Raw genomic sequence first — 23,287 nt, forward strand, 5'->3', positions numbered from 1 at the left:
AATAATGGCCGTAAATAAATGCTAACTGAACATTAATACAGAACCCATATCTAAACTTGGAGAGAAACTGTGTCATCCTTCCCTATCAGCATATGCTAGCCATACTAATCCAGACGGCCATCCCTAAGGCCGTCCATGATGTTTCTCCGGAGACCACAAACCCCTCACAGGACTCCCATACAACTTCTTGACCCAAGTCCTTTCCGCAGTCCCTTTTCTAAAATCACTCATAACCCAATCCTTGCCCTGACTAGTAGTAGGGAATATCTGACTGTTAAGTTTTCTGGTAACTTGAGATGAGTATGATGTGAAAATCAGAAAATCCAACAAATAAAGGACCCACACATACCTATATTTAGTTCCTTCATCCTGATCCATCTGAGTTTGCAGCTTTGCAAACCATGAGAAGAACTGGAAAATAGAAAGTATTATTCTGTCAATCAAACTAAAAGAGATGAATGGAAAGTGATCACATGGTATGGTAGAGGATGAGTTAAAGGGCAGCATTACCTAATTAAGTCTTATTTCCAGGGCTTAGCCACTAATAATTAGCTTTGAGCTAATTATTATAGATAATATAATTATATTAGATAATAATTATAGAAAATATATAGATAATAATTATAGATAGATACATACATACATACATACATACATCTATATGCCAAGAGGGCAAAGGATATGAAAAGCATTGATCATTTCCAGAGTCAAGGAAGAAGCAGTATTAAAGACACATATAAAAAATAATTATTTCTTCTTAAGAAACTAATATCTGGTTCTTAGTTTGCCAAGTTTGAAGAATTACAGGGTTTGGGGTAGATATTAATGTTACCTAATAAGAATGGTAAGAATATAAACTTGAAAATCACATAGTGAATTAAGAATATGGACTCTGGAGAGGCTGCAGAGATGGCTCAGTAGTCAAGAGAACTGGCTTGTTCTTCCAGAGGACCCGATTCAATTCCCAGCATCCTCATGATGGTTCACAACTGTCAATAACTAGTTTCAGGGGATCCAATGCCTTCTTCCGGCTTCTGAGGGCACCAGGCACATAAGTGGTACACAGGCACACATGCAAGCAAAACATCCACTCACATAAAATAAAAATGAAAACTGAAAGAGAATATGGACTTGAGGCTGTATCTGCCCCTACACCAATGTTATAGAAATCATCCATTATTTAAAATAGACAAAATCTAGCATGGTCATACATGCCTGCAATACCAGCACTTAGAAAGCTGAAGCAAGAGGATCACAAGTTCAAGGCCAGCCTGGGCTACACAGTAAAACACTGGGGAAGGGATGCGAGGGGAGGGGGGGAACGGAGAAGAAAAACAAACACACACAACAGGTAAGAGGGTTCATTTACAAAAGAAATTTAGGGGGTGATAAAAATGTTTTCTATTTTAGCTAGGTATGGTGGCACACACCTGTAATCTCAGCACTTGGGAAGTAGAAGCTGGAAGATAAGTTCAAAACCAGCTAGGGCTGCATCGTAAACATAAGGCCAGCATGGTCGTTTGAAGGAAAATAGCCCCTATAGGCTCACAGGAAGTGGCACTATTAGGAGGTGTGGCCTTGCTGGAGTAGATGTGACTTTGTTAGAGGAAGTGTGTCACTAGGGGGTGAGCTTTGAGGTCTCAGCTCAAGCCAGGCCTAGTGGCTCACTGTGTCTTCCTGCTGCCTATGGATCCAGATGTAAAAACCTCTCCAGCACCATGTTTGTCTGAGTGACGCCATGCTTCCCACCATGATGACAATGGACTAAACCTCTGAACTGTAAGCCAGCCCCAATTAAATGTTTTCCTTTATAAGAACTGCCGTGGTCATGGTGTCTCTTCACAGCAATAGAAACCCTAACTAAGACAGTCAGCCTATACTACACAAGACTCTGTCTCAAAATACAAAAATAAAAACAGCAACAGCGCAGCACTTGGGAGGCAGAGACAGGCAGATCTCCATGAGTTCCAGGCCAGTCTGGTTCTAGGACAGCTAGGACTGTTACACAGAGAAACTCTGAACAGGTTCCTATCAGGTTCATATCTTGATAGCGGTAGTTATACCAGTATATACACTCACCAAAACTTATCTGGCTGACACTTAAAGTAAGTTTTATCATCTATAAATCATAACCCAACACAGTAGATGCTTTAAACTATTAGAGAGACATGCAAGTGTGAATTCAATACAGAAGATTGTGTTTTCACAGAAGGGAAACTATTTGGTGAGACAGAATGATCAGCAAGAGTGGAGGAAGGGGTTGGGGGGGAAGCTGGGGGGAGCAGGAGGGGGGAATGAGAGGGGGACCTGTGGTTGGTATGTAAAATGAATAAAAAAACCTCCTAATAAAAACAAGAAGAGTGGAGGAAGATGGGGAGAGAAGACAGCAAAGGGAGAGGAGAGCACAGACCAGTGTCAGGTCAGAGCGCCATGCTGAAATCTGCCTGTTTGTATACTAAGATAATGTGGAAGGAGAAAATGATTGTTTCCAACAGTCCACTAACATCCACAGACATAGTACAAGATCACCGTCTCCAGCTCTCAAGTGGAAGTACAAGCTTGTCATCTAACTTGACTAACATTTTCTAAGCATTTATTGTGTGCTTCCTACATACCATATCTGCATGTGTTATTTAATTCTCATAAAAATCATATGAGATAGATATATTATCATCCATGTTTTACAGACTCAGAAACTACAGACCAAAAAAAAAAATAAGTAATTTGCTAAAACTCACAGATGGTAAGTAATGGAGCTGACTTTAAGATGTAGGTCAGCCTAACTACAGCAGGAGCAGATGTGGGTCAGCCTGACTACAGCAGGAGCAGATGTGGTCAGCCTGACTACAACAGGAGCAGATGTGGTCAGCCTGACTACAGCAGGAGCAGATATGGTCAGCCTGACTACAGCAGGAGCAGATATGGTCAGCCTGACTACAGCAGGAGCAGATATGGTCAGCCTGACTACAGCAGCAGATGTGGGTCAGCCTGACTACAGCAGGAGCAGATATGGTCAGCCTGACTACAGCAGGAGCAGATGTGGTCAGCCTGACTACAGCAGGAGCAGATGTGGGTCAGCCTGACTACAGCAGGAGCAGATGTGGTCAGCCTGACTACAGCAGGAGCAGATGTAAGTCAACCTAACTTTACAACAGGGGAACACATAGGCCAGCCTAAGTAACAGCAAGAGCTCTCCTTTGCTTTCTTCACTGCCTCTTTTGACCTAGAATGCATGCTATTCAGTACATCTGCTTTATGTTTCATTTGGAAATGCCTCAGCTTTAACTCTTTTTGTCTTTGCTTTTGAATTAGAGACAGAACCTATGTAGCCCAGGATGCCTTTGAACCTGCTATATATCTGGCCTCAAACTGGTGATCCTCCTGTCTCAGCCAGCCCTAACTCTCCCCTTCAAGTACTAACCGGGCCCAACCCTGCACAGCTCCCCAGATCAGATGAGATCAGTGTGTTCAGGATGGTATAGGCATAGAGAGCTCTAACTCTCTTACCAAGTCAGAAGGAATAAACAGGGAAGCATCTATAGAAACTGCTACACACTAAGGTTCATAATTAGCAATAAGGAAATACCAAAGTACATGCTAAATTACTGTAAAATAATTATAAACTTTCATCTAAAGAAAACATTTAGGATTTTAAGAGAATTACCAAGCAACAAGTAGAGAAGGATGTATGTATGCGCATCTAGATGTATGTATTTTTATAAAGATGTACTCTTACTATCTTTTTAAAAATTATTTTATCTGTGTGAGTATTTTGCCTGTGTATGTATATATGTTTATGTACCACGTGCATGCCTGGTGCCCACGAATGTCAGAAGAGGGCTTCAGATCCCCTGGATCTGGAGTTAAAATGTGAGAAACCTGACGGTGGTGGCGCACACCTTTAATCCCAGTACTTGGGAGGCAGAGGCAGGCAGAGTTCTATAAGTTTGAGGTCAGCCTGGTCTACAAAGCAAGTTCCAGGACAGCCAAGGCTACAAACAGAGAAACCCTGTCTTAAAAAACCAAACAAACAAAACAATAGCTCTAAGCAATCCAATGCGGGTGCTAGGAATCAAACCTAGATCCCTGGAAGAGGAGTCAGTACTTTTAACCAATAAGCCATCGCTCCAGCCCTATCACGTTATTCTATTATCTTATCATATTTTTATCTATATTGCAATACAATTGGGCAAGGTGGTGGTTTGAATAAGAATGACCCACAGAGATTCATAGATTTGAATGTTTGGTCACCAGGGAGTGGCACTATTAGGAGGTGTGGCTTTACTGGAGCAGGTAGGGCTTTGCTGGAGGAAGTGTCACTAGGGGGTGGGCTTTGAGGTTTCAGATGTTCAGGCCAGGCCCAGTGTTTCTTCTCTCTTCCTACTGTCTGCCGATCCAAATACAGAACTCTCAGCTCCTTCTCCAGCACCATGTCTGCCTGCATGCTGCCTTGCTTCCCATCATGACAATAATGGACCAAACCTCTGAAACTGTAAGCCAGCCCCAATTAAATGGTTTCCTTTACAAGAGTTACTGTAGTCATAGCGTCTCTTCACAGCAATAGAAACCCTAACTAAGATAGGCAACAAGGTCTCTTAAAACAGTTAATACCCAAAACTAACAAAAAACTAACACTGTTCTGCAAAGACCTGATGCTAGTGCCCTTCTGGGTGTCCAACCTTTGACACTGTGATTTCATGTTGCCATCTGCAAGTGTTGGACCATGTTCATAGCTACCCTAGAAACATGGTCCAAATCAGACATGGCTACACTGTCCTTTTTTTTAGCCTGTGCTGAGACACCTAGAATAATCCAATGTCCCTAGAAAAGATGGTACCATTTACCTGCTGTGCAGTCTCAATTCTTTCTTCTTCCATTCCCAAGGAAGCAAAGCCTTTCAAGAGGATGTCTTCTGTAGATTCAGGCACCACAGCAGTCAGCTCAATGGGCAGTGACTGGGATGCCAAGCTGCAGACATCTTCAATTGGGAGCTTGAAAAAGAAAGCCATAAGACACTTAACTTGAAAATTCTCTTAAATCAACTCAATTGTTTCTATCTTGTGTTCAAAGAGAAAGGGATATCCCCTTTAAGTCCTCTGAGATCAAGGACTGTCACACAGTAGTAACAATCCCCACTTGCCCTCTTTGGGATAGATGCCACTCTCAAGATGTAAACAGGACATGAGTGTCACTCAGTAGTATGGTCTGATTGTTGAGTCAGCTTTCTAACAATGGGATGACTCTGTGTAGAACCACTTGAACCTCTGTAAACTAGCATTAGACAAAGGGAAACCTGTGTGCTGTTGTAAGTAGTGTGTTCCCTGCAGGATCTAACACAAAGGCCTGATCAACCAACAGAATTAACAAATCACAATCATTAAACAACAAACTGTCTCCTCCTACCACCTCCACCCATGGAACACCTCACCTACACTGACATACTGTGAGATCCAATGACAGAGAAGAGACCAGGAAGAATCTCAGAGGAACCCAGGGACAAGGCCTCCTTGTGACACCAATGGAACTCTCTCACTCCCCACTACGAATGATACTCTAGCTTTGGTATTAATTTACCTGAAGTCATATATCAGACAAGCTGTTTGCAGACCTAAAAGAAAACAGAAGTGGGGGCCAGGAAAGCAACAAGGCCTGCTGTTAGGTTCAATGCTACTTTTCAGCCTCAGCTCACGGCATTTAGAGTCTTCCAACATAAGTCATGACTCAAGGTCTTAGGAAACTGCTTTCTTTCTAAATGCAGACATTCCATCCGAAGACAGGGCTTTTTCTTTAAAGCTCAAATAAGCTAGATACACAAATATCCCACTACTAATCTAGAAACAGGAGTCTTTAATATGGGGAGGTTGCATCTGTGTTCACACAGGGCTATACTTCACGGTAAATACACTAAAGTGAAGCCTGGTTGAAGACCTCTTGCTTATACATAGGCTGGGTGGCGTTGGGGAAAGTCACAACTCTAGTCCCCAATTTCTCCTCTTCTCACATACAGATCCAGTAGCAATGGCGAAACTACTGTGAGGAGCCAAGAAGGCGGGACTGGCTTCTCCAAGTGCTAGCCAACAGCAGCAAACATGATCAGGAAGGTCCTTGTACCCAAATGACTCAGACTCAAGAGCCAGGAGGGTCCTGGCCAAAGGCAAGTGTCTTATCGGGACATCACAATGCATATACACCAGATATAACAGTACTGTGGTCCAGCAAGAATTCAAGTTCTCAAACCCAGTGAAATCTACCTTGAGTCTAGAGTGTCACCAGCAACTGTGTGCTGCCATTAGGGGTTCTGAAGACAGACTGTAACTGAAATAAACAGCACCTATACCTGCACTGTGGAAGCACCCCAATTAACCAAGGGGCTCACACACACACACACACACACACACACACACACACACACACAAAGAGAGAGAGAGAGAGAGAGAGAGAGAGAGAGAGAACACTGCATGTAGAGCACTTTGAACTACTGACATAAAAGTACTTTCTATTATTCTATTAATAGCAACCATAGTTCTTTATTACTCCCATTTAGGGGCAGCAACAGAATAAATAAATTTATTGATCTGAATCTACAACGCTTCTTGAGAACAGAACAGTAACTAAGCTGTCTTTGCAGTATTGTGTGTAGTAAAAGTCCTGTAACGAGAGATCACGGTTAGGGTAGGGAAGATGTACAGGAGAAGCAGTAATGTAAGCAGCAGCAGGTAAGTAAGATGTAAGGGACGGAGTGACACCTCCAGCTCGGAGCTGACAAACGTCCCAGGACACCTGCATGAAGAGACCGAAATGCATGCTGCTTGCACACAAACAAGCAAAAGCTAAACAATTTACAAAAGCTAAGTATTCCTTTTTCAGTTTTTATTATATTTATTTAGCATTTATGTGTGACCTCTTGTGGAGGTCAGAGGACAACTTAAGTCAGGTCTCTCCTTCCACTCAGGTTCAATCAGTTTGCCCACAAAGGCTTCTACTCACTAAGCCATCTTCCCAGCAAGTGTTAAGTATTCTTAAATACATCATAGTTCAGGCTGCAGGGTAACCATGCAAACTAAACCCGGGGGGAAAGGCTGAAGAGATGGCTCAGTGGTTACAAGTACTTGTTCCTACAGAAGACCTGGGTTCAATTCCCAGTACCCACAAGGTGACTCACAGCCATCCGTAACTCCAGCTCCAGGGGACCTGATACCCTCTTCTGGCCTCTGTGGGCACTAGGCACAAACATGGTACACATACATAATGCAGACAAAGCACTCGTACACATAAATAAAATCAATCAAGCCGGAGAAAGACGGACATTTCCAGTGATGCCTTGTGGGAAACCAAGGAGAAAGGGATGACAAGCACCATGCAAGCGGCTAAAAAGAATTCTCCAATTATTTTGTCACCAACCACTAAGGACTAGAAGGTAGGTGGAAGCATCTGGAAGCCACTGACTCAGGAAGAAGCCACAGCTGCTCACAAACTCCACTAGAGAGCCACGGGCAGGCAGGTGAACAAGGTGGTACCGACCTGAAGAGAGGATTGGCTGTCCCTATGGAAGGCAGGGCACAAAACCCGCCTAGCCCTCCCTCCCCAGTGGATAAACGCCTTAGGCCACTGGGTGCGGTGGGGGGGCAGCACCCCAGTATAGCTGGAAAAGGGGGAAAGGAAAATCCTTCCACTCTGGACAACAGACAAGAAATCACATAGTCCATCAGAAGTCTCCCGCAGCTAAGGGAAACAGAGTCAATGGCAAAGCCCCCAGCTCCAAGACCCAGGGACAAAGGACCTGCCGAAGACTGAGGCTGGACCTGGACAACAGAAAACTCCTAACCATTTCAAACTATCAAAACTCAGAATATTTATGTCTTGTTTGGTTGCTAAGTCTTTACATTGATTTTTTAAGTGTACCATGCATGAATTTCTGTCATTTCAAATGGACCCAAGGGGTCATAGACATGTGCTCAGTTTATTTTAAACCAAAAAAATGTTATATTCTAAATTATTTTACCAGAAAAGACTCTGGATCCATAAGAAGCTGCTCAAGATATTCCAGACACATTCTATAATCTAATTATGATTAGATTATAGTAAATATGATAGTCTAAGATCACATTTATCCAAGAGCATTCAATTTGATTACTTCAAGCACAAATACTAATTAATTTCCAATCATGAGACCTTTAATTATGGGGCTAGAGAAACGGCTCAGCAGTTAAGAATGCCAGTTCAGTTCCCAGCACCCATGCCAGGGGGTATCCACCCAGGAAGCGTACAGATTCAGATCAATACCTTTAACTCCAGCTCTAGGGACTCCGACACCCTCTGCTAGTCTCCGGGGGCATTCACTCTCATGCACAAACCCACACACAGACACACATGCATGTATATAATTAAAAATATAATATACAGCCAAGCGATGGTGGTGGCGAATGCCTTAATCCCAGCCCTTGGAGTCAGAGGCAGATGGATCTCTGTGAGTTCTAGGCCAGCCTGGTCTACAGAGTGAGTTCCAGGACAGCCGGGGCTGTTATACAGAGAAACCTGTCTCAGGACAAATAATAATAATAATAATAATAATAATAATAATAATAATAACAATAATATCTAAAAAACAAAAAACTTTGACCAAGAAGCAGGAGGGTCCCTGTACCCTTACTCTTACTAATAAGAAACTTTTTCTCTCAAACTAAGTAGGAAAGAAACCACAATACAACCACTTTAAAGAAATAATAATTTTAAAGAGAAATACTTTCAAGAATACTTAAAAAAACCTTTGAAGAAAAACAACTTTAAATAATAATTTCAGCATCTTGCTTTTAACAGCGTAAGAGAAAATTACCTCTTTGGGTACTTATGTCCCACTAAATTCTTTTCACAAAATAGCAGAACTAGAGTGGCAGGTCATAGGGGGTGTGGCGGTGTCCCCAGCACACTGACCCAATCAGAGCCTCCCTCCCTCGCTGCCCTGCCCTGGCTTCAGGAGAGAGCAGACACACCACCAGACAGACGAGAGCACAGACGTGGCTGGCCGTGGTGGAAAGCTACTGTACAGCCTATACAAATGGACATGAACATACTAACAGTAATTACAAGGAATCACATAGTACTACCTCAACCAGCTGAGCCAATCCAGGAAAGGACAAATGTCCCTTCCTCTCATAAGCCCTGATTCTTGAAAATCCTGGACTGGAAAAAAGGACTTTTAGAATCAATCTGATGAGTCCGTTCCCCAACTGAACTGACAACACTTTCTCTGTTTGGAGTCTATCATTGAGGTTGGAGTCTCAGAACCTTCCAAGGACCAAAACACTTTCTTTCATTCTTTCTTTCTTATCGTCAGTCTCAGTGATACCTAAACTAGCTCCAGATTCTAATCTAGTCTTTTAAAACATTCATTGTTTGAAAGAGATCACATGAATAATGTAATATTAGCAAGAAGCTTGCCATGCACCGTTTATGCACATGACTGCCTTTAATTTTCACAACTCCCCGTGAGATAAGCTTCTATTTTATACCAAAGAAAACAGAAGCATACAGAAGTTAATTATCACGACCAAGGTCACACACCTACAGGAAAACAACAGCTATGGCAGTAAATTACAGATAGATTCAAATCAAATTAACTTAGCACTTCATCAAGAATTATTTAGCAGAAAAAGATTCGCTGTTATAGGAAAATTTGCCTGACTACAAGAAACCACTCTACTGCAAATTCTTTTATCTAATGCTATCTAAATATATAACTCTTTTAAAAGAAAAAAAGGTGCAACTTCCCAACGTAAGGAATTTTTATTACACTTTTTCATTTTATATGTTGTGTGTTCTGCCTCCATGTATTTGCACATGCATGTTTAGTGCCAGAGGTCAGAAGAGAGAACTGGTTATAGATGTGTTGTGAGCCACCATGTCAGTGCTAGGAATTGAACCAGGAGCCTCTGCAAGCCCCAGGAGTGCTTTTTTTTTTTATAAGTGAGAAAGCTGCTTTCTAAAGATGTTAACACCTTTATGATATTTACTGAGCATTAGTTGAACACCAACTAGACCACTAAATCAGCCCAGTTCCAATAGGTCAGGAAATACTTTATTGAAATGATACAGAGAAGTCTATGGACATACGTTGGTTAGACAAACTTAAATGGACGCATTCTTTTTTTAACAGTGACGTTATCCCATCAGACATAGAACACTTTAATATAGGGGAATGAAAGCAGGGAGGACAACGCCCCTCCGAGATCCCGAAGATAATGTAAATAAGCTTTTTTTTTGAGCTGAGGATCGAACCCAGGGCCTTTCTACCACTGAGCTAAATCCCCAACCCTAAGCTCTTTCTAATACTGAGACCCTCCCCCAGTACTTGAACTTATTAAGTACATCCTCTACCCAATGCCTTATGCTGCTTTTTCTTCCAGCCACAAGGTTACTGACTTAGCCTCTCCCAGGCTGGCTTCATGTTCTCCATGTTACTTCTCACACCAGGTTGTCATTTTCTTTAAAAGGCCTCCCCTTCACTTTTACATCTGCCCTTACTTTTAGGCCTCCGATAAAAAGGCATCCCTCATCCATTCTGGTCCCACCATCCTATTTTAGTTTTCGGATATACTGAATGGATCAGCATCTGTACCTTCTTGTTTTTTTAGTTTGATTTTTATTTTCTATTATAGGCTCATGATCTCCATAATTATGTCAACTCCCTAAAACTGGAAATTTCATCTCTCCTATTATTTATTCTTATTATTATTATTATTGCTATTACTATTCTCTATCCATAATCCCTACCACAGTGGAGGCATGTGGCAAAATGAGTTAAATAACAACATGAAATAACGGTAAGTCCTGTTGCATAAACAAGGAAGAATGGTGTAAAGTAATAAGATTCCCACTTACTTCCAACCCTCTCCATATTAAAACAGGATGAAAACTTAGTTCATACCCCATGGCAATAACAATGACGTTTCTTGTAGTGTATGCTTCAGCTTCAATAATGGGGCACACAAATTCTGAACAGACTGGGAAATACATAAGCCAGTTTCTGGGCTGAGGATGAATGTCTGTGGTAGAGTGTTTAGCCGGCAATGGGCAAGGCCCTAGGTTTAATCCCCAGCAACACACACACACCACACCTGCCTATAATCCTGGGCATAAAACAGAGGCAGGTCAAAGACCTTTTCACTTGCTCCCTTGGTTACTCAGATCTATTTCCTGTAAGACATCCTGGAGGTGGGCAGCAAAACGCACCTGTGAACACCTATTTTTCCGGCACAAAGGTGCAGAGAACGTTTCTAATCACACCTCTATAAAGCGTGAGGGCAAAGGTGAAAACGCCAAATTCAATCGGCATTTGGAGAGAATTCCGAACTGAACAGAAATGCATGCCTCCAGCATCAAAAACAACCACCGCTGCTAATCAAATAACCCAAAATATGGGCCTCGAAACTAGAAGAGCCTGTCAAACATCTAAACAGTTGGTAAAAAAAAAGTTCTCTTACTATTATAACTATACGGAAACGGTACTATCCACATAAAACTATCCACACAAACAGTACCATGCGTACTATCCCTGTGGTAACTGGATTAAAATGTTAACGCTAAAACCCAAAAGCACTACTTAATGACTCAAGTCCACTTGCAAAAATAATTATTTTTTATTGCTTTACTACAGGTTAAATTAATCTCATCTCCCATAACCTCCACCAAAAGTTCACAGCTTGGTGTGTGATGAATGAAACTGCCACTCGGGACCAATTCGGATCCCCCTGATGCCCCTTCGCCCCCCGAGGACAAGCAAGCCAGATGACTCCCGGACGCAGCAATACAAGACTAGCAGGACCGCAGAGCACAGCGCCCCAGGCTCACGGGAAACGGGGTTACCCTGACACTGGGGACCTCTGAAGCAAGTCGCTCGGGGCAAGGCTCAGGCCAACCGTCCCACGCCGCTGGGGGACAGGCGATGCCCTCGCGTGGACGTCCACGCAGGCTGGCAGGGCCAGCAGGGGTGGCCGGACATCAGGGCACACACGCAGGCCCCTCCCGCCGGATCCGCCACGGTGGCTCTGGAGGGCAGGCCAGATGCCCGCACAGGACGGGCGGACGGGCGCTGCCCACGCCCTCGCCTCACCTCGGCGGGCACGGGCAGGTCCTCCACCGCCGCCTTCAGCTCCAGCACCGAGTCCGTCTGCCTGTCTGTCAGCGGCGCCATCGAGTCGGGTCTCCGATCCCAGAGAGACAGCTTCTCTCGGGCGTCCCGCTCGGCCGCCGCCTCCGGCAGCAGCAGCAGCGCCGCCTCCGCCATCCCCGCCGCGCTGGGCCCCTCTCGGCAGCGCAGAACCGGACCCGGACAGGCAGAGCGGCCGGGAACTTCCGGGAGGACCGAGGTTTCCAGCGCCGCAGCGGCGGCGGGGGCGGGCCCGAGCGCCCTGGCCCCGGAAACGCTTCCCCGGCGTGGGGGCGGGGCCGAGGCCAGAACAGACGTGGCTTTGGGCGGAGTGTAAGCATTTCCGGTTGGGCTGAACCCGAAGCTAGAGAGTGAAAGACAGGCGGCGTGGGCGGAAGTAGGTTTGCCCCTACCGGAAGCCTCTGCCTCAACATCCATAACTTTATTGTAACGTGTGGTTGAAGTTTTTTTGCCAAGTAAGGTAAGTCACCCAACAGATAGGGGAATTGAACTCCCAAGATCGACCGCCTCTTTGCTGTCAGGTAGTGAGTGATTTCCATGTTGACATAGCAACCAAGGGCACAAATTTTTCGATTATGCGACTTCCCTTTTGGAAAACTAGTTTGTGGAGACACAGATTCAAAGACACACATATCAAGCGTCATTAATAGTATCAAACAACTGAAAAGAAAAAAAAACCTAAACGGCCAACATTGAAGAACTGGATCTGACGATCCCAAGATGAAAGTGGGAAATTCTGCCGTTTAAATCATGATACACATTTGGACAGCTGAACAAATAATATTATTAGATCAAATCTACATAATTGAATAAATATTAAATATATACTTATTACTATATAAATATACTAATTAATTGGGTAATTAAATGAAAAGGGGACAACCTTCTACATTACCAAAGAATTCCAAAAAACCGAGAAAAAATGAGAGAAATGGAAAGTTATCATTAGGACATCACAGTAATAATTGTAGCAGGCAAGATAAAAGGAAGGATACTGAGAGGAGCTGGCAAAGTTCCAGAAGAAATGGCAATTTGCATAGTTCCAGATAATCTCTCCAAGATAGTTACCAATAAGAGGAGGAAGTCAGGCACAGTGATACACACCTGACGCCCAGTACTTGGAAAACTGACAGATAAGGATTGCAGCATGTTCAAGACCAATGGGCTAATAGCAAGAGCTTGTCTCCAAAAAAGGGAGTCGGGGTTCAGAATAATGACTTACAGTAGCAGACACCATCTTAACCATGTGATCTAACTGAACATCATTGTCATGAAATTCCTAGATGGGTGGGTTGAGGGCATGATACTCCTTCTGTGGCCTTCTTACCAAAAATGCAAACCTAGTTTTTGTTGTGGAATATTACTTTAACTATGTAAAGATGCGTTACATTTGTTTAAGTTGCATTTGTTCTAACGATTTGTAAAGATGTGTTGCTTTGCCTGCCTAAGGCACCTGATTGGTCTAATAAAAAGCTGAACAGCCAATAGCTGGGCAGTAGAGGGTTAGGTGGGGCTGGCAGGTAGAATAAGTAGGAGAAGGAATCTAGGCTCTAAAGAGGAGAGAGAACGAGGGAGACACCCAGGGCTAGCCAGGCAGGCAGCTGCCAGACAGATGGAGTAGGACATACAGAATGAAAGAAAGGTAAAAAGCCCTGAGGCAAAAACATAGATAAGGAGAAACAGGTTAATCTAAGTTTTGAGAGCTAGTGGAACAAGCATGAGACAAGGCCGAGCATTCATAACTAATAAGTTTTCGTGTCATGATTTGGGAGCTGGTTGGTGGCCCAAAAGAAAGCCTGCTACAAATTCTAGTCATGGAAAAACAAAAGTCCATCACAAATGGACAGACATCCTACAAAACACTGAGCAGTGTTCTCCAAAAGTGTCAAGATCAGGGCTGGAGAGAGAGCTGGCTCAGGGGCTAGGAGAGTTTGCTGCTCTTTCTGAAGACTCCAGTCCAGTCCTCAGCCCCCACATTATACAGCTCACAACCACCTGCAGCTCCAGTTCCAGGGGATCCAACCCCCTCTTCTCGCTTCTCTAGGTACCCACATACATGTAGCACACACAAACACACACATAAATTTTGAAATAAAAAGTAAATCTAAAAAGAGTTCCAAAGCAATAAAAAAAAAAAGCAAGAAATGACTGAGGAGTCATTATTACATATCAATTACTAAGAGATGTTTTCATCTCAGTGCAATGTGGTATCTTAGATTAATTCCTAGAACAGAAAAGGGATAATTGTGGTTAAACTATAGGATAAAATATGGTTCTACTGGAATAAAATGATTGAATATAGTAAGGAAAATGAAACCATATAGGACCCTCTTGACCAAAGGCATTGAATGCTTTCACACTGAATGCTGTCACAGCCGTGGAGGGGAAGCGGGGTTCTCAAGGGCCTGAGACAAAGGCGCTGTTCTTGCTTTCTCTATTGTCACAGGCTGGAAGGGAGAGAGCAGATATGTAAAGTCATCGAAACAATGCATCCTGGCGTGTGCCTCCAGCCGAGGATCCAAATCCTTGGCCAATGTCTCATTTCCCTGCTGACAGTTTAATGAGGCCAAAGCGTGTCTAACAGGTGCTACCATCCAGGCGAGAATTCCACGGTTGGAGGCATTGGAGAGCCACCAGAAGACAGCTGGTCTCCCTGACCTTCACAAGAAGTCAATGGTGTAAGAACATGTCATTCCTTCTTGTAGGTGAGAGGTGGTCCTCGCCCCCGCCCCTTTTTATAGAGCAGTGCCATTGTCAGAAGTGTTGAAGAAACACAGGGTAATGTACCCCTACTAAATGACCTCCACTCCGGTAAAGTCTGATTCTTTTTTTTTAAGATTTATTTATTATGTATACAGTGTTCTGCCTGCATGCCAGAAGAGGGCACCAGATCTCATTACAGATGGTTGGGCGCCACCTTGTGGTTGCTGGGAATTGAACTCAGGACCTCTGGAAGAACAGCCAGTGCTCTTAACCACTGAGCCATCTCCCCAGCCCAAAGTCAGATTCTTGACCATATAGTGAAAAGAATTTCAGGACAAAACCAGAGTGAATAAAACTGCCACCAAGCCTGATGATGATATATGAACTCAATCCCCCAGAGTCCACACCAAAAGAAGTGACCTTCACAAGTTGTCCTCTGATCTCGTGTATGGTGTGGCACACAAGCACCTCTCCCAAAAACACACGTAAATGAATGTGAAAAATTGTAAATGCAATTACAGAGGGTTTTCTGGAACACTGTTTGGGTTTAGGGTTGGGAGTAGTACTAATTCAACTAAACTCAAGACCTCAACCGTTCTGGCCCTAAGTGAGGAAGGTTCATTGTTTAGCATCTTGAGATGCTGTTAAGAAAAGAAACACTCTCTGTAGACAAGCTGGATTTTATCTGTTGTGCCGAAGTCTCGACTGGCAGATGGAAACACTAACCAGATCGGAAGATGAAGGGCTCTCTTTCCCTCCCCATATCCACTTATTTTCACTCATCTTTCTATCTTGCCTCTAGTCTGTCATGTGACAAGGATGGATATAAATCATTATATATATGGTGTGCACTGTACCACAAGTGAACCCTAAGATGATAAGCTGTGGGCGTGGGTAACATGGTGTATCAATGTGGGTTCCTCGGTTGTAGTAAGCACACCTCTCTGGTACAGGATGCAGATAAAGCATGATGGAAAAGTACAGGAGTGTGTGTACCTTCACTGAATTTTCCTGTGAAACCAAATGCTCTAAGAAATACATCGATTGATAAGCCAAGCCCCGCTTTCTTACCCAGTTCTTAACAAACCATTCTGTGTAACTCAAACGTTAAGAAAATGGACGTCTGCAAAAGCCTTTTAAGTAACCAAAAAGTTGACCATCCAAGTCCATACTTAGTTTTGTTGTTTTCTGTGAAACAAGTATCCCTGTCTGGTCCAGCCAACCAGGGATCCCAGCTCTTGCTTCTAGCAGCACCTAGAGTGGTTGTGGGATGGAGGGGTAGTGATTGGTGTCGTGAACACTGAGCCTTCCTTGCCAAGCCAGCCTCAGAATCAAGTTCACTCCTTTCTACTCACCTACAGAGTACTTCACAAAATGATGGGTTGGGGGTAGGGGGGCATCTCGAAGGACAAGGCAAAGAGTGAGTTGATCCCCATAACTCTCCATGCAGAGAGAAGTACCCATGACCACTTTCACCAAAACTGTCCCTCCCCCTGCCTTCTGGAGTCTGCCTTTGTCTAAATGTGTCTGTGTATCTGAAATAACCATGAGCCACTGTATCATCATATATTATTTCTGTTTATTAAATAATGAAACAAGGTGTATGCCACACAGTCCAATCATGTATAAAGAGCTTGAAATAGAAAAGCTTGTGGAAAAATGTATATTCTTTACATAATACATACTATTTATAGCACATGAATAAATACAGAGAACAGGAGCCATTTTTTTTTACATTCAGGTCATCAACATAGAGCATCAGTAACAACACAATTTCCTTCAACTTAGTTACAAAACTCAAAATAGTTTTCACAATACTTAAGCAAAATGCCAAGTGGAAGTGTTTCGGCCACATCCATACCACCAAGCACTTCAAGTTGTCTCTGGGTTAGGAACATCAACGACTGTATTAACTCCAGGGAGAGGAAAGGCAGGTGAAGAGCCTGTCCTATAAGGCACTTAGGAAGTTCACGCCACCCTTGTCTTAAAACACTGCAATTTTGCCTTAAAACACGCTGAATTTTTACAGTGAAATTTAGCTTTCTTTTCATCCAGGTACAGACACAAACATAATTTAATAAATTGATAATACTGTCTGACATCTGCTCTGCACGTGATCTTCAAAATGGACCTGTTTCTACTTTAGACATTACCTCCATACTTTAAAAAATAAAGTGGTATTTCTTTTTTTTTTTTTTTTCTTGGCCAGTTGGTGGTGATGCTCGCCTTTAATTCCAGCACTCAGGAAGCAGAGGCAGGTGGATCTCTGTAAGTTTGAGGCCAGTCCCATCTAAAAGAGTTCCAGGACAGCTAGGGCTGTTACACAGAGAAACCCTGTATCAAAAAAATTAAAAAACAAACAAACAAAAAAAGGCTTGAAAAAAATACAATCCTTTCAACTCAAGAGAAAGCCTCTGTCGAGTCTTATCACTTAAGGGAATGTTCAGGCCAGAAGAAAAACATCTCAGTGGAGGAGACGGGCCAGCAGCAGCTTGGGTCCTCTACTGCCATCTAGTGGCTTGCTAGGGACTTTATTCATCTTTAAGTCGTCTGTTCTCATGTGATGATTTTGTCTTGGCTTTTACTTTTAGAAATCGCACCCTGCTTCGCAAACGGTTTTCAAAGAAAACATTAATAAAGAAGCCAAGGTGAAAATTGTGAGAGAAAAAAGTGCTCAACCCTCAAGGAAAGGAAAACCTGCATGATTCTGCCTCAAGGAAGAGGCCCTGTGGGACAGATAAGGAATGTACCCGGCATTGCGCCCTGCTTAGAGTCCCAGTTACCACTGATACTTTCACAGGGTACACCTGGAGGGATTGAGCTCCTTTCTATAACTAGAAAGCTCGTGGCTCTAGAGACATCTTTTGCTTTGAAAAGTATAAGAGGTTAGATCGGTCTCAGAAGAAACAAAATAGGTAGAGGGCATTATATGCCTCCTATCAGAAAGGAGATAAACAGAGGTGCTAAAGCGATCACTTTGGGGTGGGTGGGGCTCGGTGTGGGGCAGACACCCAGAATGCACAAGAGTTTGCTCCCCAACATCACAGAAATCAAAGGGGAAGGAAGTTTTTTGTTTTTTTTTGTTTTTCCAATTTCAAGGAAATTAACTAGGAAATCTCAGATAAAGGTTTTTAAACAAACCCACCTTGAGCTAAAGTAAAGGCTAGAAGTCTGGAGGCATCCTCTCTTCAGTTCATTAGCAACTACAGAACTTCACCTGTAGCGTTATTTAACGGAGGTACCCCGACTGTTCACTGTGAGTGTGAACACACTCACCTTGCACGTGGCAGCCTGTTTCCCCTTCATTTGACACCAACTTACTCAGCATGATTATCCCCATTTGATCAAAATGGAAATAATAAACTGCTAAAAATCATAGGGCAAATGCTAATGTTACCTCACAAAGGTCTCCCAAGGCTTAACTTCACTTACTGTAAGTGAAAGATTGTGCCCAAACAGGAACTATAAAGCAGTGCAATGTTCTAAAAAAATCTACTTCCTGCACTGTCGAGGTCTATAGTTTAAAAGTCCAAATGTAAAATCTCTTCAGCTGACAGGAAACTAAAGCTCTCAACAGTTTGGGAATAATACCAGCCAAGGGGGAGGGGCTCCATCACTCCGGAGCCTTCTCAGAACAATAACACCAGCCTCCTGGGCCGCCATCACTCCAGGAGCCTTCCCAGAGCTGCTGATGTTCACAGCTGGAAGCCCAGAGGCAGCGAGGCTGCTCTCCCAGGGGAAAACTGCACGCGGTTCTGATTCCCCTGTAAGTTTTCTACAGCAAGAAACATGTGTTCTGCACATTATCTTGGGTGTCAAAAGGGCACTTCCATGGCAAAGACTAGTGAGTACATGCTATAGTTTAATCTCTGAACACGGATGAAAAGCATCCAGCGCCAACATGACACTCTGAAGAACCCAGTCTTCACCCATCGCTCCCATCCTAGAAGCTGTGATGAGCTGTGCAGTGAGAAGCAGCCAGAAGCACAGGAGGTTCTACCATTGCGGGTGTTGGCTCTTCAGAAGAATATCTTGTGTAGCATGGACTGGTCACAAGTCCAATTTCTTCAGCTGCTCATATGTCAAAAAGAACTATGGTTATGGGTTAAGGCTGCCAAGAAAATGTCATGTTACCAAGCCTGACACACGGAGCAGACAGACAACTTAGCTTCTCTACTAGCCCATGCCTGCAGGCAGCTTCAAAGGACACCATTCCCCTTGAGTTCCATGCAGAGTCTCAGGCTATGTCCCCAGATGTTGCCCCAGGTGAGCTCAGAATAGAGGGATCAGAGCTGAGCCCCACAAACCCCTCAGTCTTGGGCTCTTCAGGAATGCTATGCATTGTCTTCAGCAAAGACCTCACTGGGCAGAGTATAACAGAGGCCCAGGAAGCTCTTCTCCAGCATGTCCCCATCACAAAAGAAAGGGGGTGCCAAACCCGGCACCCCTACCTCTAACTTCTTTCCACATCTGCTGACCTGCCCCTCCTCACCTCACATGTCAATCACTTCAAGAGCTAAGTTCTGCCCATGTTCAGTAAGCGACCCACAGCAAGCGTGCCTACACACTGATGGCATCCACATCCTTCCCCAGGAGAGCAGGACATACATCAATCACATCACTCTGGAATCACGAACACCCAGAACTCCTCAGCAGATTCTAATGAAAATCGATACCATTCAATAGCAACACAATTAACTAAGTCTTGGTGTGTCGAATGAAGAGACCTCACATTTCCTAAAGTAGAAATGGAAAGGCTATTTCTTAGAATCAGAGGAACTCAAAAAGATAAGAACGTACTTCTTCATTTTAATTTATAAGCAAAACCAAACAATATTCTTTAGTAATAATCCTTTTTAGATCAACCACAGCAGAAAAGGATACAATGATATTCCAAGGACCAAGGCGCAACCAATTTGGCCAAAAACCTTTATATAGAGCAAAAAAACCTTCATTCTTCCATGTCTATTAAAAGAAAACAAAAAAAGCATTAGCTTCCCATTTTCCAATTAAGTCCAACGCACTGATAATGTGCCAAATTGATATATACCTTTTAGTCAAAATTAAATCCCAAAGTTGAGGATGCCACCCCGACCTAAATGGTGCAAGAGAACCGAATCCCACAACTTGTCTCTGACTGAGCCGGAGGAAACCCAAGCTTAGCAAAGTGGTCTTTCCAACTTGCAGGTGTGGCAAAGAGTGTCCCCACCCTGCTGCTCAGACCACTACCCCACCCTGCCCACAAGAGCCCGTTGTACTTAAGGTTGGCAGTGCCGATGTATAGCCAGCCCGTGTGTTATGCTGGGAATGTGCAACCCGTGGGAGCTGCAGTTCCTGGTGGAACTGCCTACTGGCTGCTGGAGGTAGGGGATTCAAAAGATGGGGAAATGCAGCCATTGGTCTTTGGAATTCCCTGAGACCTATTCCGATCTAGATGCAAAGGATATAGAGAAAGCAAGTGTTTGAGTGGACTCAACAGGCTTGGGGTGATGCCATTTCCAGACTACAATTTTTTGTTTGTTTGTTTTTTGAGACAGGGTTTCTTTGTGTAGCCTTGTTGTCCTGGAACTCACTCTGTAGACCAGGCTGGCCTTGAACTCAGAGAGATCCACCTGCCTCTGCCTCACGAGTGCTGGAATTAAAGGTGTGCGCCACCATCGGCCGCTATAATATTCTTCCAATGAAAACCATCGGGCTGTGCACAAGGCTGGGCTCTTCTTGGTCACTAACTCTGCTCAAATGCATAATATTACAGAGAACGGCTGAATATTTTCAGCTTTAATCAAAGAATAGGAATAAATGAAATGCATTTTATATGTTTACTCAAAGTAAACATCTGTTTAAAAGGACTGATTAGAGAGAGATCTTTGCTCGGCCTCTTTGATCCTTAAAGGCTTCTGCATGTAAACCACCGCAGACAGGTAAGGTAAACAAGAACTCAGTGAGTAAGAAATCAGACTGATTTCTAAGTCGGGGCCGGCCGTTAGCTCCCATGCCATCTGGACTCCTAGACCAGCCAGCAGTAAACAAACACTTGTGATAAAGATACCTTCCAGAGCGCTTCCCTTCCCGAGTTTCCTCTCTGCTTCACTAAAAGCAATAGAAGAGGAGTGGGGCGGAGCTCGGGTGCTGGAGTCCTTGCCCAGCAAATACACAGCTGACTCACTTCCAAGCACACATAAGACCCACTAGGGTGGCTCAGGCTTGTAACCTCAGCCCCTGGGAGGCCGAGGCAGGAGGGTCAGAAGTTCATGGTCACACCCAGCTACCTATCAAGTTTGGGACCAGTTAGATGATCTACCATCCTGCTTCAAAAAAAGAAGCAGCAGCTGGTGGGATGGCTCAGCAGGTAAGGCCGCCTGCTGCCAAACATGATGACCTGAGATCATGGCCATGATCATCAGAATCCATAGGCTGGAAGGAGAAAACAGATTCTGACCTGCGCGCTCATGCCACGGTACAGTATGTATGCACGGCCAGTGCCATCACCCCTCACGCCCCGGCCCACACAAAATAAACAAACGTAACTTTAAACATAAAGCAGGGGGCTGGAGAGATGGCTCAGCGGTTAAGAGCACTAGCAGGGCAGCTCTTCCAGAGGACCCGGGTTCAATTCCCAGGAACCACATGGTGGCTCACAGCCATCTACAATGAGATCTGATGGCCTCTTCTGGCATGCAGGTGTACATGCAGATAGAGCACCATGTGTATATAATAAATAAATCCTAAAAAAGCTATTTTAAAAAATGTAAAGCAATCCTTGAAGACTAAGAAGCATTAGCACCATGCTGAGACCTGGAGCAAGTGCCCTTATGCTTTGGCCACCGGTGACAGACCTAGTAGGGAAGCTGAACAGTGCTAAAACCAGTTCTCTAAGCTGGGAACTGTGGTGGGATTGATGTCCTCCTGCAAGGCACATCTAGACGGGGATACTTATTCTAATTTGACTCAAGAAGGAAAAGACTCACTTTGGAAACAGACAGTTTTGTGACCACAGAAAATATTACTCTTTTAGCAACCTTCCTAGCAGGGGAGAAGTATGTGGAAAATGAACTTTAATTTGTAAAATTTCACCTAGATCTTGGACCTTCAACTCCTCAGGGTGGCAAAAATGGTATGTCATGCCATTTTATCTCTGCAAAGGCAGGTGGAGCTCTGTCTACACAGCGAATTCCATGCCAGCCAGAGCTGCATAACTAAGACTGTCTTAAAATTTTTTAATAATAATAATAAATGTTATATGTATCCCCAAGGGCTCTATGGTCTCACTCCTCTTAGTTTTAATACTTGTTACAGCTTAGTTACTTCAGTGTGTGAGTGTGTGTGTGTGTGTGTGTGTGTGTGTGTGTGTGTAAAACTCACAATCCTGCAGACACGTATTCTCACCTGCAATAAGCAATCCAAGGTACCCTTGTAGCCAGAGCACCTGCCGCCTGGAAGGACTCTCTGATTCATCATACGGGTTCTCACAACATCGACAGGGTTTGAGGCCAAAGCCCCCACCAGACCGCAGGTGAAGCTTGAGCTATAGAGAAAACAGTATTGGAAAAGACGAGAACTCCCCCTCAGCTACAACTATGAAGGTAGGGGACAAGACAGCTCCCTCCCAAAATCACCTGAAGGTAAATATGGAGTTCCCCGAGCTGCACCAAGAATGAGGCCCATGGGGCTGGAGCTGGCTCAGCAGTTAAGAGCACTTGTTCTAACAGAGGACCTGAGTTCAAATTCCGGCACCCACATAGTGGCTCAGAGCCATCCAGAACTCCAGTTCCAGGGGATCTGATGCCCTGATCTCTGCAGGCACCAGGCATATACACAGTGAACACACACACACACACACACACACACACACACACACACACGTAAAACACTCATACATGTAAAAAATAAATAAAGCACAAGATGGCCTCACAGGGTATTCCCCCATGGGGTCTTGGCTTCTAGTAGACTGTCAATAGACTACTATAGACCTCACTGAGATTCATGCTAAACTGAGTTGTACGTAGCCTAAAGCTGCCTGTGTGCATAAGTAACTGTAACCTAACTTATTTAACTTGCATAAAATGGAATGGTTAGGCTTCCAAGTCCTTGCTAAAAACTCCTAAGCTGAAATTCATGGAGCTCCTCTTTAGGTCATTTCCATTTCTCTGGCCATAAACACTCCTGCACACACTGCAGATGCAGCTCTCTAAACCACTATTCAGTGAGTGCTACTCTGTTCCTGAACATTTCTTTTTCTTCTTGGCTTTTTGAGACAGGGTTTCTCTGTGTAATAGCCCTAGCTGTCCTGGAACTCACTCTGTAGACAAGGCTGACCTTGAACTCACAGAGATCCACCTGCCACTGCCTCCCAAGTGCTGGGATTAAAGACATGTGCCACTATGCCTGGCTTCTGAACATTTCTTCTTTTTGAATTAA

At 43.9% G+C, this 23,287-nt stretch overlaps 2 protein-coding genes across 5 annotated transcripts in view; both read right to left on the reverse strand.

The window, feature by feature from the left end:
- Cog3 (component of oligomeric golgi complex 3) overlaps nt 1–12,431 on the reverse strand; it is a 59,164-nt gene extending 46,733 nt beyond the window's left edge. The window contains exons 1-3 of the mRNA XM_042285192.2: nt 12,110–12,431; nt 4,845–4,991; nt 350–411 (exon numbers count right to left, since the gene is read on the reverse strand). Of these exons, the coding sequence (XP_042141126.2) occupies nt 350–411; nt 4,845–4,991; nt 12,110–12,283 (383 nt within the window). The 5' untranslated portion in view covers nt 12,284–12,431. The remainder of the gene's footprint in view (nt 1–349; nt 412–4,844; nt 4,992–12,109) is intronic.
- Nucleotides 12,432–16,426: 3,995 nt separating this feature from the next.
- The window catches only part of Slc25a30 (solute carrier family 25 member 30), a 29,590-nt gene continuing 22,729 nt past the window's right edge, over nt 16,427–23,287 (reverse strand). For all 4 annotated transcript variants that reach the window (XM_006991374.4, XM_042285196.2, XM_042285195.2 and 1 more), the window contains exons 8-10: nt 22,256–22,394; nt 19,754–19,834; nt 16,427–18,961 (exon numbers count right to left, since the gene is read on the reverse strand). In XM_006991374.4, coding sequence (XP_006991436.3) covers nt 18,920–18,961; nt 19,754–19,834; nt 22,256–22,394 — 262 coding nt within the window. In that variant the 3' untranslated portion in view covers nt 16,427–18,919. The remainder of the gene's footprint in view (nt 18,962–19,753; nt 19,835–22,255; nt 22,395–23,287) is intronic.

This window comes from Peromyscus maniculatus, chromosome 9 (genome assembly GCF_049852395.1).
Source record: "Peromyscus maniculatus bairdii isolate BWxNUB_F1_BW_parent chromosome 9, HU_Pman_BW_mat_3.1, whole genome shotgun sequence".
Classification (NCBI taxonomy): Eukaryota; Metazoa; Chordata; class Mammalia; order Rodentia; family Cricetidae; genus Peromyscus; species Peromyscus maniculatus.